We start from the raw sequence: 16,405 nt of genomic DNA, 5'->3' as shown, positions 1-16,405 counted from the left end.
ATGGATGCCACCTGATTTTCAGTTTCTTTTTGCCCCTCGATTCTCAGAGGCCTTTTCTCCCAAGCTTGAACAGTCTGCAATAACCGAATCCCAAGTCTGCTTGCAGGCCTTGCTAAGTAAATCTATGTTCTCCCAAAGTTTTAAGCTTCACGGCCTTGTTTTATCCCATCACTGCCATCAGTTGTTTCAGCTGGATAAAGCCCAACAGAGCCCCCAAAATCCTTTGGCTCTTTAATTCCACGTGTGACAGCACAGACCACAGTGACTGCCAACACATTCTGTGCTCCCAATGGAGTCCCAGCAGCATCAGCTCAGAGCACTCCTCACTTCCATGCAGCGGAGCACTGGGAAAGATTCAAACCATCATTTCCTCCTTAAAACTTTGGTGCTTTAATGAACAAATAGCTCTCTGTAGGTCTCCAGGGCAAGTGAACAACACCTGGAGGCTCCCCATTAATTAGCCATTATAGAGCTCTTGAATGTGATTGTATTAGGGCTTGATGGTGTGTGATGCTTCCCTTCAATTAGCTCCATGCACACCGTTCCTCACTTAGCAAGAAGATTTAATTTTCTCCCCATTCTGCACACCCTGAAGAAGTGACCGAGGCCCTCCTGCTGGCTTCCCCATTACTCTGAATGTTCTACAGAAAACAGCTGAGACTTACCCTGAGTTTTGGATTTTTGAGACTAGAAAAATAGTTTTCAAGCTGCAAACACAAAGATGATAATTTTGTAAGTCAAGACTGAAGAACACATAAGAATAGACATGAATTTAAGATAAATGCAGAAATTCTGACTGCTTCTCCCCCAGTAAAGGACACGGGCAGGACAAAACCCAACAAGGCTCTGTCAGCTCCCCACGGCCCATCCTCAGCGTGAAGCTTTGTGAGACCTACCTGCACTCAGCAGAAGGCTGTGTGCAGCAAAGCTCCTTCACTTCACCCAAATATTTACCCACACTATGGCATATCCTCTCCCAAAAGCACTATCAGACTGAAGCAGGCTTAGAAAATACCTTACTCTCCTACAGCAAGAAGCACTGATAAGTTGGTGCTTCTACAGAGTTGTTTTTGTTTTCTTTAATAAATCATAGGATGGGTTGGAAAGGACCACGATGACCCTCTAGGTTCAACCCCCTGCCATATGCAGGGTCACCAACCACCAGACCAGTGGAAGAGAAGAACAGTGGATGCATCAGCACTGCCACTGAGCTCTGCTCAGCCCTACAGACCCGACAGAGCAATCAGAATGGAGAAGGACTGCTAAGGAGCAGCGTGCTGCAGCGCTGTGTGATGCTGACACGTTGGCTCTGTGCAGGGGCAGCAGGCAGAGCCCCAGCCTGCAGTGATACTCACTATGGTTCGGTCAATAGTATGCAGGTAGTAAGAGACTGGCTTCCCAGTCCACGACACAGAGCCTTTCAGTGGTGACAGCTCCACGACTCTCATTATAGTGCCAATATCTGCGGGAAGAAAGGGAAGTTATTCACTCACTGCATGCAGCACCCAGCAGAAAACCTAGGAAACTCTGAAGCTCTACCCTGTGTCTTGGACTGCTTACAGAACACCATTAATCCAACCCATGTAAATGGCACCATATTCAGATTGAGGACAAACCAGTTTGACATTTGCTTTCTCACCCATGTTTGTTTTGTTCCCTAGAATTAAGAGGTCTGGGACGTGCCTGAATATTTCCACAGCCACTGAGTATGGAGGCTGCCTCTGTCTTCAAGCTTTATGCTTTCCACTGTGTTTTTTAAACTGTTTCACTGCTCATCCTTGAAGGCAAAGCAGCAGCCAGGCGCAGGGGCACCAACCCCCTCCCAGCCAAATCTCCATCAGCTATTCCTCCATCACTTCTGTACCAGCATGACACAGCAGCTGGTATACACAGAACTGCAGTGCTGTGGAAGGTGGGGACCAACTGGTAGCTGTGATCCCAGCTTTTAAAGGGGAATAAAAGAGCACACTGGCCACTCTGCCTCCTCTCTGCTATTTTTAATGACCACAGACTGCCAAACCCAGCACAGAGGGAGCTGAGGCAGCCAGCAGCCAGCATTTAATGGTTAATGCAGCTCTGGATGCCATGGAAAACAGCATCAAGAAAGAAAATGGCAGTTTTGTCTGCCCAGTGCTCCAGACACAGCAGTTCAGTAAAAATAACTCACAATGGCACTACTTCAGTCCAGCACCTTAATGGCATTCTGCAAATGGCCGTTCTTGAAAAGCAGTTGACCAAAAGCAGTTGCCAGAAAGAAAACAGAGCCAGAGCTCTGCAGCTCGGGATGTTACTTTGTCACACTGCACAAGGAGGGGAACGAAGTGCTTTTTAAACCCAAGGAATGTTTTACTCTGGACACAGAAGGCGCACGTTGGATCATCCCACTGCTTCCATAGCTTTCAACAATAAAAACCGAAAGAAGGCCAGAAGCAAAACCAACAGCACAGCACGTGAGCAACCCCCAAACCTCATCCAACTGCAGTTTGCACGCTTGCAGAGGATAACATTGGGAAACAGCACATCTGCTGTGCTCAGATGGAAAGAAAGAAAGAAAAAACAACAGTAAAACAGAGACAGCAATGGGTGTGGATGGGATGGGGCTGTTCGACCTGCTTGCAGCACTGAGGTCGAAACACTCAGCAGCTGAGCACATCAGCATCAGTGCTTCTTACACCACAAGTGCTAGGATTTACCCCTCTGCTTTTTGTTTGAGTGATTTAAGAGGCATTTCCCTTTGCTACGTGTGCTACAGTAACACAACTTTCCTTCTTAATGACTCTTAATGAAGAGCAACAAAAGATGTGGTTGTGTGAGACTGCAGCCTAACGTGAACAACAGCAATAAAAAGGGCAACCGTACCACTCAAGTTTCGACTGTTAATTCTGAAATTCAGAGGTGCAAAAGGTTTTGAGGACACAATTCTCCCACCTGGAAAAGAGAGAAAACAGCAAATCAGTTTCTGGTTTCCTTTAGAAATGACCAGTTATTAAGCACAACCTCGCGGAGCCCAAAATACGCATTATTTATTTGGCACAGAGCTGTCCTCTGGAAGCCACCACTTCTCTGTTCATTCCACACTTGATTTGCTTTTTTCCCCCTAGAATTTCTTATTTTTCGATCTTCTGCCATCACCCACCAGAACTGTGATTATCCAAGTGGTTACAAGGGAAGAAGCCACCAAAGCACCTCGGGTGACATCAGGGCTGCTCCTCGTGGAGCAGACAAGACATCACCTGTGACTGCGTCCCCATTTTAACACTAATTAGTTAACTAATTAGTACCCAGTGTGACAGTTTTAAATGGGAGAACTCGCTAAATGAATTCAGCATGCAACGAGGGAAGCTGCACACGGCCTCCGCAGCGGGAAGGAAGCTCTGCAGTGCCCACAGCTGGGTGTCCCCATGTCCCCACCACTAAGTGTCCTAACATGGGAACCCCAGAGCATGTCAGCAAGGCTCCCAAAAGCTCTGCAGGAAGGCTTAATGTGCAGAGTCATTAAGCATGTGATCCGAGACAGCCAGCACGGCTTCACCAAAGGAAGGTCATGCCTAACTCATCTTGTGGCCTTCTATGATGGAGTGACGGCATTGGTGGACGAAGGGAAGGCGACCGATGTCATTTACCTGGACCTGAGCAAGGCCTTTGACATGGTCCCCCACCACATCCTCATCTCCAAATTGGAGGGAAGTGGATTTGATGGGTGGACGACCCGATGGATAAGCAATTGGTTGAAAGGCCGCAGACAGAGGGTGGTGGTCAATGGCTCTATGTCCAGGTGGAGGCCGGTAACAAGTGGTGTCCCCCAAGGGTCTGTCTTGGGACTGGTGCTCTTTAACATCTTTATTAATGACATCGATGAGGGAATTGAGTGCACCCTCAGCAAGTTTGCCGACGACACCAAGCTGAGTGGTGCGGTTGATACGGTGGAAGGAAGGGATGCCATTCAGAGGGACCTCGACAGGCTGGAGGGCTGGGCTCAGGTGAACCTGATGAGGTTCAACACGGCAAAGTGCAGGGTTTTGCATTTGGGCCGGAAGAACCCCAGGCACCTGTAGAGGCTGGGAGGAGCGGTCCTTGAGAGCAGCTCGGCAGAGAAGGACCTGGGGGTCCTGATGGACGAGAGACTGAATATGAGCCAGCAGTGCGCTCTGGCAGCTCGAAAGGCAAATGGGATCCTGGGCTCCATCAGGAGAGGGGTGGCCAGCAGGGACAGGGAGGTGATTGTCCCTCTCTACTCGGCTCTTGTGAGGCCCCATCTGGAGTCCTGTGTCCAGGTGTGGAGCCCTCAGTACAAGAAAGACATTGAGATTTTGGAAAGGGTCCAGAGGAGGGCGACTAAGATGATCAGGGGGCTGGAGCAGCTCCCCTATGAGGACAGGCTGAGGGAGTTGGGCTTGTTCAGCCTGGAGAAGAGAAGGCTGCGGGGTGACCTCATTGCAGCCTATCAGTACCTGAAGGGAACCTACACCCAGGAGGGGAGTAAACTCTTCACAAGGGCTGACAACAGCAGGACAAGGGGAAATGGTTTTAAGTTGAAGGAGGGAAGATTTAGGTTGGATGTTAGGGGGAAGTTCTTTACTAGGAGAGTGGTTGGGCCCTGGAACGGGCTGCCCAGGGAGGTTGTGGATGCCCCGTCCTTGGACGTGTTTAAGGCCAGGTTGGACGGGGTCCTGGGCAACCTGATCTGAATGTGGATGTTTGGTGGCCCTGCTGGGCAGGGGGTTGGAACTACATGATCCTTGGGGTCCCTTCCAACCCGGGTGATTCTGTGATTCTGTGATTCCCAAGAGATCACCTGGCTGGGAGGCTCCTTGAGCTCCTCTCCAACCCAGAAGCCATGATGTGATTTGAAGTGATCACATGGATTTCTGGTTTGTGTTTGTTTGAATAGAGCTGCAAAAGTCCCCACAGCGGTGCAGCCATTTCTCTGCATGGCTCAGAAGGAAAGCCACCAACCTGGCAGTCATCACCACGGGTGGGAAACCCATGGGAAAAGGTGGGGAGTTGGATTGGTTACCTTCCTTCATGTTGGCAAATCGCTCCTTCAGTTGGTGATCCACCTCAGGACCAAAGGCAAAATTATTCACAAAAATAACACTGCAAGATAACGGTGGAGTTAATAAATGGGGATGGGTGTCCGGCACCAAGCACACCCACACCACCAGCCCCACGCCAGCTCTAAGCATTCAAACCCCTATGAACCCAAAGAACAAAGAGTTTGCTCCTGGCACTGCCATACAAAGCAGCCCATAACCCACAGCATTGCCCAAATAATTACAATCAATACGAGGAGGGCAGCCTGCTCTGACAGCTCCTCCCAGCACACAGCTGGCTTTGCAGCGCGTCTTATTCATTACATCAGCAAGTTTCAATGCAGAGACAATGTGCAAAATATTTTCACTCCTCTCCCATGGTGCGAGCAAACATCAACATGACGACTGAGACCACGCTCACCACACACAGGAAACAATCCTCACACATGGCTCATCCCATTCCTTGTTCACATTTAAAGCACAACAGCAGAAGATCACAGCTGCTCTTCTGGCCCTAGGAGGAAAGGTTTGCACCTCCCAGTGTTTTCACTGCCCTAAACCCTGCACTTCACCCTGATCCCAACTGAAGAGCTGCACTTCTGCCTGGGGTAGGAAATGCAGGGGAAGGGGGGTGATCTTGAAAGCACTGCTCACATGGGAACGCAGCACTCGCACGTATGGCGGTTTGGGAAAGAAGCAGAACACATTACGGATCCAAAAAGAAAAGAAAACATCATTTCTGGGGCTGTGTCCACACGTCTTTGTGCTGCTCCCTACCAGCACCCTGCACGTACACACTGCGTGCAGTGCTGGCACGTGGCTGCAGCACAAAGAACCGATTCCCTTGCAAGAAGGCTGCTTGCAAACTCCCCTCCTCGTGCCTCTATGCATGAGACGTGCTCAGTAAGGACAATGTGTCTGTGAGCAGCAGCCAAAGTTATTAAAAACCACAGATTAAAAAAAAAAAAGGAAAGAAGAAATATGTACTAAAAAAAATAAAGTGAAAGGCTTGTTGCTCCTTGCTGTGGGAAGTTTGGGAAGCCCTGCCTGGCAAGTGAGGCTCATGAGGGTTTCTTCCTGCTCCTTCCCAACACGTGCCAGGAAAGAGGCCTCGCAGCACAGCCAGGCACGTTAATGGGACCAGAAAACATCCAGGAGAGAAAAGGGAAAAGGAGAAGTGGCCTCGTGTGTTTCTTAGTGCTCCTTCTGGCACAGCAGAGCTGTGCAGCCCCAGGAAGGGACCTGGCACTGAGTGCTGCCCTGTTAACAGCAGCTCCTGAAGCTTGGTGGAGGCACACTGTGATGGAGCACACTTAGAGCACTGTGATGGATGCAACCCTCCACAGATCTCCACAGGAGGAAGCGTTTGAGATAATGAGTTTGAATGAATCCCCAATTTGAGCTGGAATTGATTCATTTGCTCTTTTGCTGTATTATTTTTTAACATGGGAATCGAGCCTGGCTGCAGGAACCCGCAGCCACGGTGACCCCTGAGACAAGTGAGAAGGAAAGGCAGAACAAGCAGGGGTCTCTTCTGAGTTGTACAGCTAGAATTTATCTTGGATACGCCCCTGGGTGTGTATCCCAGGACATGCATTTAAAGCCATTCCTCTCAACAGAAAACAGGATCTGAAGAGGCCAATGCAAGGGCTGGCAGATCAGCTTTTGGTATTTGCTACGGAAATTCTATAGAGAAGCTGGCCAGCCTCCCAATTTCCATCATACAGCCTCCCAAGCACTCAGTTCATAAAGCAGCATTCATTCAATGGCTGTACTGTACCTTGTGTTTGCAATTCTCTCTCTCCATTCTTCTGAGAGGAAGTCACCTCTTTCCAGCTTAAAGATAAGAAAAGAGACAAGAAACACAAAAACCACACAGATCAGTAAGTCAATGCTGCTCCTTTCCGTGTGTCCCTTCCCTTTCTGCAGCCTCAGCCCAGTGACCCCCCTGCAGGACCCCCCCTCTGCTCCCACCCTCCGATGGGGGAGTGGGGAAGGGTCTCTGTGGCCCAGCACCCCTCCCTGATGGAACACAGGGGAACCCCCACAGCTTTTCTGCACGGTGTTTGGATGTAAGAAGGGAATCTCAGGGCCATGCTGCTGTGTGGTGCCACGAGATGAAGGCAGCTTGGAGGAGGAAGGTAAGAGAGGGAGAGAAGAGGCAGTAAAACAATGAATTAACGGCACCCTGTGAAGGGCAGGAAGATGACGGATGTGTCACAAGCTCACAAACATCCCAGCAGCACCGGTGACTGCTGAGCATCCTTCTTCTGCACCTACTCCTTTGTTTGGGAAAGCACGAGCGCTTTGCTTGCCAGCTCCAATTCCAGCTGAGTGACAGCCACGTGGCACCACACCATCGAGCTCTCTCCAAGCCTCCACAGCTGAGCCAGCAGACCCACAGCAGCAGAGCTGGGTGCCTTCCCTGCAGCCTTCCCTTGCAGCAGAGCAGCCTGACCTCACCCACAGCCACAGAAATGATGGCAGAGGCGCACACAGAGGAGCACACAGTGAGTGGCCTTGGGAAGGGAGCAGGAACTCAGCACAGAGCCCAGTGCGCCCGAACCAGCTGAAAACAACGGGTGGCAATAACCCAAAGTCAGTCTGTACCACCCAGCAGACGGATGGAAGAAGGTTTTAAAGCACAAGGACCACCTACAGCACCACGCCTGCCCAGGGGGCGATGCACTTCTTGATATCCCTGCTGCAATAAGAACAAAGCACACGTTGGAGACTGAGCTCAGAGAGATCCAACCCAGCCAAGTGCTGCCAGACGTTGCCAAAACCTCCAGCAAACACTCACTGCAACCTCAGAACAGCTCTAAAGGATGTTATTTTTCTCAGCTAATGCAGTGAAACGTTACTTCTGGGGCTCTACGTGCCTTTTTTAGAGATTGTGACCATCTCTACATTCTTCTAAGGGACAATTTTGTTTTACTTTTGTATCCTGGTTGAGTAATCAAGACACAGCAGAAGAAAACCCACAAGCAAGGTAACCGTACTTATTGAGCAAGGCTTTTTGCAAGGCAGTTTCTATACTGCTGCCCTCCATGCAATGCAGTCAGTTTCCAATATCTTCACAGACCAACAGGAGAAAGAAAAACACTTCAGAAATAACGAGGTGTGATGATAAAACCATAACCTTGCAAATGAACAAAGTACACAATAACACAAAACCATTCTGAAATAGGAAGGTTCATCTGAAGGTCTTGAAATCCAACTTGTTTGGATCCTGACTGATTTGGATCCAGTTACACCACGCATCTGTCTTACCTACAGGGTTTGGAAAAGAATGATCATAGCCCAAATCTCCATTCCTTAACCCAATAGAACCTTGGGGGTTGGACTCGCTGATCTCTGGAGGTCCCTTCCAACCCCTACAATTCTGTGATGCTGTATGGAAGATGCTCCCCTCGTCCACTTGTGCAAAATACACACATGTTAACATTCAAACGAAGCACAGCACTGCTTAAACCCTTCCATCTTGGTGCTGCAATGCCAGCCTTGCTCCTACTTTGCCAACAGTTGAGGGAAAAATCTCACCAGGAGAAATAAAGTACTGAAATACCCAGATGGTCCCCTGTGGTTGGGAGAAAACTGCTTGTTTTTCCCCTCTGGGTGGCAGACAGCGATTCCTGGGTCAGTCAGCTGCATTCTAAATAGAGTGTACAAGCAATCTGGCTGGGCTATTTCTGACCACCCTCTTTTTTTACCCGCTGTACTGGGGAGCAACAGGGTCAACAGAGCCAAAGGACGGCTTAAGGAGAGCCAACATCAGGAATCCAATGAAATTCCCCCTGAATTCACGCTCAGTCCATGGCTAACACTAATTCTGAGAGCAAAACAACAAGGGGGAGAGCAATGCCACTCCTGCCCGGGTGCAGCAGCAGTGATGCTGACATAAGGGATCCCTGCACAGGGATGCACTCAATCTCATCCCCCCAGTGTCCCAACCCCCAGTGCGCTCCTCCTCTCCCTGAGAAACATAATCTGCTTAGTAAATAATGAATGGAAGGGACCATCTGTAATGCAGATATTTTCATCTGATTAGACAATGCAGGAGATGTGCTTTACCTAAAAGGATAATTAGCTGCTGAAATCCGCTTCAGAGAGCTGCCAGCCAGCACTGCTTCTAAACTTGGAAGGGAGAACAGGTTGATATTCAGGTTCTTGCAGTGGGTAGCTCTGCTCCATGGAAAGCACAGGGCAGCTCAGGAAGGCTGAGCCCATCTTCCTTGGAACAGGTTGCCCAAAGAAGCAATGAGTGCCCCATCCCTACAAGGACCCGAGGCCAGCAGATGGGCTCTGAGCACCTGGAGGAGCTGTGGGTGTCCCTCCTCAATGCAAGCAGTGGGACCAGACAGCCTTCAGAGCTCCATTCCAGCTCAGCTTGTCCTCCGACTGCTCGGAGGAAGGCTTTGTTCTCACCCTGCTCACACCAGAGCCATAAATTCGCACGCAGCTCTCCTCATTCCAGCAGCCTCCATGCAAACACTTGGCTCAAAAAAAACCAACACAGTCCATTCTGCCTGGTAAAGTACACACGGATATTTTTAGGTTCCTGTTCTTTTCAAAAATAACTGGAGGCATGGATCCAAACCTCTGAAACGTGGCATCATTTCAAAGCCACAGGGGATGTTTGGAGGCCCTTTTGAATACCAAAACATTGCGTTTCCCGCTGAAATAGGGCATTCAAAAATATCTGGGACATGCAGCTCTCCTGCCTCCTTCTTACTGTTGAGCAATGGGATTTTTATGCACAGTGATGCCACTCACTGCTCCAAAGCAGCAGCTGCAATCAGGCGCGGAGCAGCGATGCTCCTCCTGCACAAATCAGTGCTGAAGCTCAGAATGGAGACCAGGCTGCACAGGGCACCCAATGGCAGCAGGTGGAATGGATGATCTGTAAGGTCCCTCCGAGCTGAGCCACTCTGTAATACAGCGACCTCCTCCTCCTGCTCTGCTGAATGGCCTCAGCAAAGCAGCACAGGGGCACCGAATGTTACTTCAAGGGCAGATGACTTTCTGCTGCATGGCGGTGCCCCACGTGCCTGGTGATGGCTGTGACTTGGATCCACGTGAGGATATTTACAGCTAGAAACCATGCAAACCCATCCATCTCTTAACTGCAATGCTGCTTTTGAATGTGGTGGCTGCACACATGCAGAGATTCCCCAAGACAGGCCCTCTGAATTACCCAGACCTCGTCACCTCAGAAGTGTCTCCAGTTCCCTTTGTGTAACAGTTTGCTTTAAAAGAATGGGGAGAAGCTGATCTTGGAAACTTCTGAGTGCAGTGGGCAGAGAAATGAGCAGATAAGAGGAGCTGAAAGGAAATGGGACACTGGCATAATGCACAGAGCTATAATGGATTCTCTCTCCGTACAACAGAGGGGAACAGCAAAGAGTATTCATTAACCCTCACTGGTTGAGAATCAGACATCAGGGAAGCATTGGAGCAACTGAAACTGAACGATAAAGGCATAAGGATGCAAATATTTAAAGCAAGGTGAAACATTTCAACTGAATATAAAATGCTGAGAAGGAATCCTACCTGAAAGTTACTACAATGATTTTCTTTCCCCAGTTAGTTAGAATCATGAGACCGAGCAGCCTGTCTTAAAATGAAACTCAGCTCATTTAGAAACAGCTTAATGAGACAGGATGACCCACACAAGCTGGAGGTAGGAGATGCCCCATGTCAGCATATGCTGAGCAATCCTTCTCCCACTCCAGAATGCAGAATGCAGTTGGGGAGCTGCACTGATCACCCACTGCCAAAGAGATTTGCTTCTGCCATTTGTTCACCACTGTGGACAAAACGCAATGGAAGCTCTCACGACTGCAGAAGCCCCAGGTGAAGCTCAGCTGATTGCAGGCTGTTCCAACCCAGCAGATGGAATTTTGGGACCTCATTTTCCAGAAAAGCAGAATGCACAATGGAAACAAGGAGAAATTTTATTCTGAAAGCAAAGTTATAAAATCTAGCAAAAGTGAGGAGCTTTGTTTCCATATAGCACTGGATTCCGTCGCTTGGAATGAGCAATATGGAAATGCTTGCTGCCTAAGGCAATCAATATGCTTCCAATATTTATTCCAAGTTCTTCTCCTATTCTTTAAATCGCGCAGCTCATAAGCAGAGTATCTCCACTAACAGCTCCTTTCATGTAATGCCAGCTGGGTGACACAATGGAAAAATGCCATATGGCCACTTCATGAAGAGCGAAGCATTCGCAGTGTTTCCACAGCAGGAAAGAGTTAGCAGCTCAATATCAATGCTGCTACAAAGCAGCCCCACAGCAAGCCCAGCACGCTGCTGGAGGGGCCCATGCTACCCAGCCAAGGCATGTCAGGGAGAAAGTGCACAGAGGTGGCACTGTCACCTTCTCAGCCCAATTCCTAGTGGGAGAGCATCCTTCATCTCTTGTCAGACCCATAGAAAGGGCTCAGGGCTGCAGCAGAGCCCCGGAAGATTGAGATTGGCTTGCTGCAATGATCTGCCATTTCGTTTGATCCCACGCTGCTGAAATGAGGAGTGTTGTGTGGTTCAAACCACTGCAGTAACACAGCAATGGCTCTGTTGAAAGGAAAAAAGGAGAAGAAGTTCCCCAGAAATGTGCAGCCTCTGAGCAAAAAGAGCATCCTTATGTCTCTGGGCAACGAGGGAACAGCCCTGACCCATCCATCCTCTTTCCTGAACATGAGGAAGAGGCAGAGAAGCACCAACACTGCATTTTAAGAGCTCCCAGTGGGCTGCTGTTGTGCTGTGATTTCCCCACAGGCAAGTGATTAGCTGGAGAGCAGCTTCTTAATGACGAGAAGGAAAGAAAAAGAAAAGGGGTGGGAATGACACCAAGCAGCCTATGGATCTGCAAAGCTTAGAAGTGTTATTCTGGAGTGAAAAAGACATCTCAGAAGTGGAAAGCTTCTGGATCACATGCACCCAGCCCAAGACAGACAGGTGCCTGCGATGCCCCCATCTGCTCCTGGTCTGGGTTCCACGCATGGAGCATCTCACCCCGACCCTTTCTGGGGGACAGCTAACTGCTTGCCATCCTTCTGAGCCCACGCACCCACCTGCAGCTCCACTTAGACTCACTGCCCTGTTACCAGTCCTGAGATCCTCTGCCTTAATCTCAGTGCTGCTCTTCATGCAGAACTTCAAACCCTGCAGCACCAATCCCACTGATCACACCTCCACCTGCCTGCAGGACATGAAGCTTCAGCCTCTGTTTCTTGCAGGAGGGCTCAGACACCTGAGCAGGGGCTGCCACGTCCATGCCATGTGAGGGAGGTGAGGGGAAGAGAAGGCATTACCACAAAGAGAAGACACATGGCAGCTGGACAGCACAGCCAGCAGAGTGCTGGAAGGATAAACCATCCAACAACTTCTGAAAAGCCCTGAGAGCACTTCCATAACACCACACCAAGTAATCAATGAGAGAAAGAGGCCACCGGGAGGATATCTCACAGAGCATCATCCTGAGGATCAAGGAAAGGCTGGTAAGCAGACACGACTCATGCTGCTGCTTTGCTGCTGAAGAGGGCTTTGCAAATTCTGTACATCAGCAGGGACCACAACGCTTTTCAGCTGAATTGCACTCACTGTGTATTCTGCATGTTTTTTCCCATACCATTTCATCCACTTTCTGAACTCTCTGTCCATCGTCTAGAAGAGGGAAGAGACACAAAACCACCTGTTAGGACATCTTGGTGCAGCGAGACAGCAGTGAAAGCAGATGAGCTCTGACAGTGCTCAATAACCCCCTCCCCACCATTTTTTTCCCCATTAATACTCAATGGATACCAGGCAGACATTCACTGCCACTTCTTAACAAGAAGATCTGCACCAGGATCAAGACAAAGCTGGCATTTTCTTCTCTCCCCCACCCTTCTCAGCAAAATTACATGTTATAAGCAATGCAAACTGAGCTGACGCTGCTTACCACTAAAAATGGCACAACCTTAAGTAGCTGCTGTGTTGTGGTGCATAATCCCACAGAGCAGGAGGCACTGAATGCATCCAATCTGAGCCCAGATAGCAAAGCTTAGACGGGTCAGCTGGGGTGAAGCAGCAGAAAGAAGCATGCAGAGCAACTGCAACAGTGAGCGGAGGGAGCACCAATGTGCCAGAGCAACAAGGAGTGATTCCAGCTGCACCCAGACAGACTGGGGCTGCAGGGGATGGAAGGCTGTGTGACCCAGCCATACAACTGGCACCAGTCTTCTATTGCCCAAATACAGGAGAAATTAACAAAAAAATTAAATAAAGAAAAAAAGAACAACGTGTCAAGATGGCAGTGAGGGTCCATCTATACACCAGGTGTGAAAATTAAACTCAAGTGTCTCAGAAGACTCAAAAAACCTCCTGTATTTCCAGAATTTGACTCCAGAAATGAAGGGCCCAAATTTGGAGGCAGCAATGTGAGGAAATACAGGAAGGAGCTCTGACTACCAACATCTGAGATGTGCAGATATCCATCAGTGCAGCAGATGTGTGCTGAAACTCTTTGTTTCTTGAGCCCCCCTAAGCTTTGTGGGACAACACACCAAAGCCAGAAGTATTTTCATGTGCTGGATGTATTTTGAACTTTGATTTTTCAAGGGCAGCTTCACTAAATCAAATCCATGAGACTCTTCCTATTCAGCTGAAGGTATTCAAAGCCATCTGCATCCTTTCCTTACCAAAGCAGCCAGAGATGTGCTGCCACAGCCAATCTGAGTTAGAAACATAATCCAATCTCTTGCACAAGTGTCTATCAGAGCTGGGGAGAACACAGCATGCAGGCAGCAGCTGCTCAGCTGTTCAGTCTGTAACCAGCAGAACAGTGCTGCACAATTTGTTCGTCCCATAAACCTATGAAATATTGGTGCTCCTCTGCAACAGAAGGCAGCCCACAAGTTAATACTAATATTTAATTTCTGGGTGGTGTTTTCTGTTGTGTTTGTTTGGTTTGGTGTTTTTTTTTTGTTTGCTAACCATTATCATTAAGGCCTCATGTTTGCACAGTGATGGGAAGGGGTATCATGGCAATGAGAACCTAACGTTCCCTCTTTAGCATTCATCTCTACACTAAGCTCACTATTAAATTCAGATAGTGACTCTCCAGTGCAACCAGGAGGCTCACACACAGGGAATGCACGATGCTCCAGTTGGAAATTTCCACTGGCTCACAGGAGGAGAAACAAAATGGATTTTCAGATCGTTGTCTGATCCTCCTCACCACCGTGTTTACGCATTTTTTGCCCACACCACTTTAAAGGAGGATCAAGGATTCGTTTTGCCTTCATAAGGCATAATTTTCTGGCCTGCACAGACTGAGTCAGCTTATTTTAACAACATGGAGGGCTACATTTCTGTTCGGTCTGCTGCAGAAAGTAAACTTGGTATGGTAAGGCACGACCAGCCTTGATTGCCTGCTTGTAGCTCGTTTGCCTCCCAGGATCCCAATGCCTTTGCTTATCTCTTTGTGTCCCCATTGGCAGAGAATTAAAGAAGTTGAAAGAAAACTGCCTGCTTGCCTACACATTATGGCACTGGTGTAAGATTTCCTCTGGCTGCACAGCTACCAACCAGACAAGGCAAACACGAGCCTTGCTGGTCAGCCCATCCCAGCTTAATAACCAAGCTGAACTCCAGCTATGGGACACCAAAAAGGGGCAACAGTGCCTTAGGCACAAAGACAGCTTTAAAAACCTCTTCAGAACTGTTTGTTGAGTCGATTCCTTCCCAGATTTGCTTGTAGTGCTTTGGTTTCTGACAGCCCCTCTGCACGAGGGCCTTTTCACAGCCACCAGTGCAGGTGTGTAGGTGAAGCTTACTGCATCTCCTCTTGAGTAAGTCCTACATCACCATGGTTAGAGACACACTGAGCTCTCAGCAGGCACAAGGAAAGGACAAACGCTCCCCCCAGGCATGCTGCCCTCCAGGGCTCAACCTGAGAAACAAAAGCATGCACACTGCTCACTGCAAGCCACTGACCTCAGCGTATTTGGCTGGAATGTCAGCTTTCTCCACACCATAGTGATGTTTGCAGTTTGTGGCTGCAGCCACTTGAAGCACCACCTGACCCACACCTGCAGGAGAGAGAAAACAAACTTGAGAGAGGGTTCCAAGAGAGGAAAGCAAAGAGTCATTAACAGGAAACATGCAGAAAGTCCCACGAGTTCCATCTATTCTGCAATTCAAATCATGCGTGGCTGAAACGAGCCCCATTTTCCTCCAAGTTATGTTAAATGCTAAGAACCCTCCTTCCTGTAAAAGGAATTTGCATCCTGGAGGAGTGTGCACTGCAATTTAACTTCCCTCACAGAAGGAAAAGAAACATGGTGTTACAGTTTTGATGCTTCCATTTTTCAGTGCTTTTAGGATAACAGCACAAGGCCTCAACACAGCAATGCTTGCACTGACAAACATGAGTGGCTTCTGCTGTTAAACATGGCTCGTGGTCACCATCTAACAAAGGCTCACCAACAGCTGGATTTACACCAACTTCATCAGCATTTCATCAAACTTACAGATCTCAGACTGTACTTCAGTACACATTAGCAGCACAAACAATTCCCACCTCAGCCCAGAACGATGTTGGTCTCATTCCTGAGCTGAAGACCAACCCGTTTGCCCAGCACTACGGGCACAAGCTTTCACCTGAAATGCAGCACAATGCCTGAGAACAAAACAAGCTTATTTTCCTATAGGAAATACAAGGTGCTGCTTTAGAACACAGGACCAGGTTCAACACTCAAAAAGAATTTCAGTGCCAGACCAGCACTGAAAAATGCATGAACTTCCCATCCCAGCTCTGCCCGCACTGCAAGCTGCAGCAGCACCAAGTTGTTCCTACACCCACCTGAGCAATGCATGTCCTTCCCTCCATCCCAGCTTAAGGAATAAAAGGGAGAACAGCACTTTGATTTCTGCCTTCACAAGCGACCCCCATTCTGCCGGTGCTAAAGCAATGCCATTCCCCACCTGCTGAAGCACTCGGAATACATCCTGCCTATGTGCTTCATCAGCCTGCAGGTGACCACATGGGGAACGAGAGCAAACCTGAGCAGATCCCCCATCTGCACAGAGCCGCACTGCTGTGTGCATCGCTGGCTGCCGGCTGGAAGCAGTGCTGCTAATTGGAGGGGTGGAACTGCTGCCTTGAAGGCCTGGCCACCACAACACTGCTGGCACAATGAGAGCTCTGCTGCTGTCAGGGTGTTTTGTTGGTTGGCTTTTTTCTTTTTCCTTTCTCCTTTCCTCCTTCCCCAAATTCCCATTTCCCATTTTATACACATGCAAATACAGATGTGCAGATTTCCATGGGGTGGGAGAACACGGCCTGAGGGAGAACTGTTTCCCTGTTCCTTATTCCTGAAGGAGGC

General features: G+C 48.9%; 1 protein-coding gene across 5 annotated transcripts in view; it reads right to left on the bottom strand.

Annotated features, from left to right (window-relative positions):
- The window catches only part of DOT1L (DOT1 like histone lysine methyltransferase), a 60,586-nt gene that overhangs the window by 23,025 nt on the left and 21,156 nt on the right, over positions 1 to 16,405 (bottom strand). For all 5 annotated transcript variants that reach the window (XM_048927898.1, XM_048927896.1, XM_048927897.1 and 2 more), the window contains exons 6-12: positions 15,015 to 15,109; positions 12,639 to 12,701; positions 6,814 to 6,869; positions 5,018 to 5,097; positions 2,860 to 2,928; positions 1,356 to 1,462; positions 666 to 707 (exon numbers count right to left, since the gene is read on the bottom strand). In XM_048927898.1, coding sequence (XP_048783855.1) covers positions 666 to 707; positions 1,356 to 1,462; positions 2,860 to 2,928; positions 5,018 to 5,097; positions 6,814 to 6,869; positions 12,639 to 12,701; positions 15,015 to 15,109 — 512 coding nt within the window. The remainder of the gene's footprint in view (positions 1 to 665; positions 708 to 1,355; positions 1,463 to 2,859; positions 2,929 to 5,017; positions 5,098 to 6,813; positions 6,870 to 12,638; positions 12,702 to 15,014; positions 15,110 to 16,405) is intronic.

Source organism: Lagopus muta, chromosome 26, assembly GCF_023343835.1.
Source record: "Lagopus muta isolate bLagMut1 chromosome 26, bLagMut1 primary, whole genome shotgun sequence".
Taxonomy (NCBI): domain Eukaryota; kingdom Metazoa; phylum Chordata; class Aves; order Galliformes; family Phasianidae; genus Lagopus; species Lagopus muta.
Note: the sequence above shows the minus strand (reverse complement) of the source record. Positions and strands in the feature narration are given on the sequence as shown.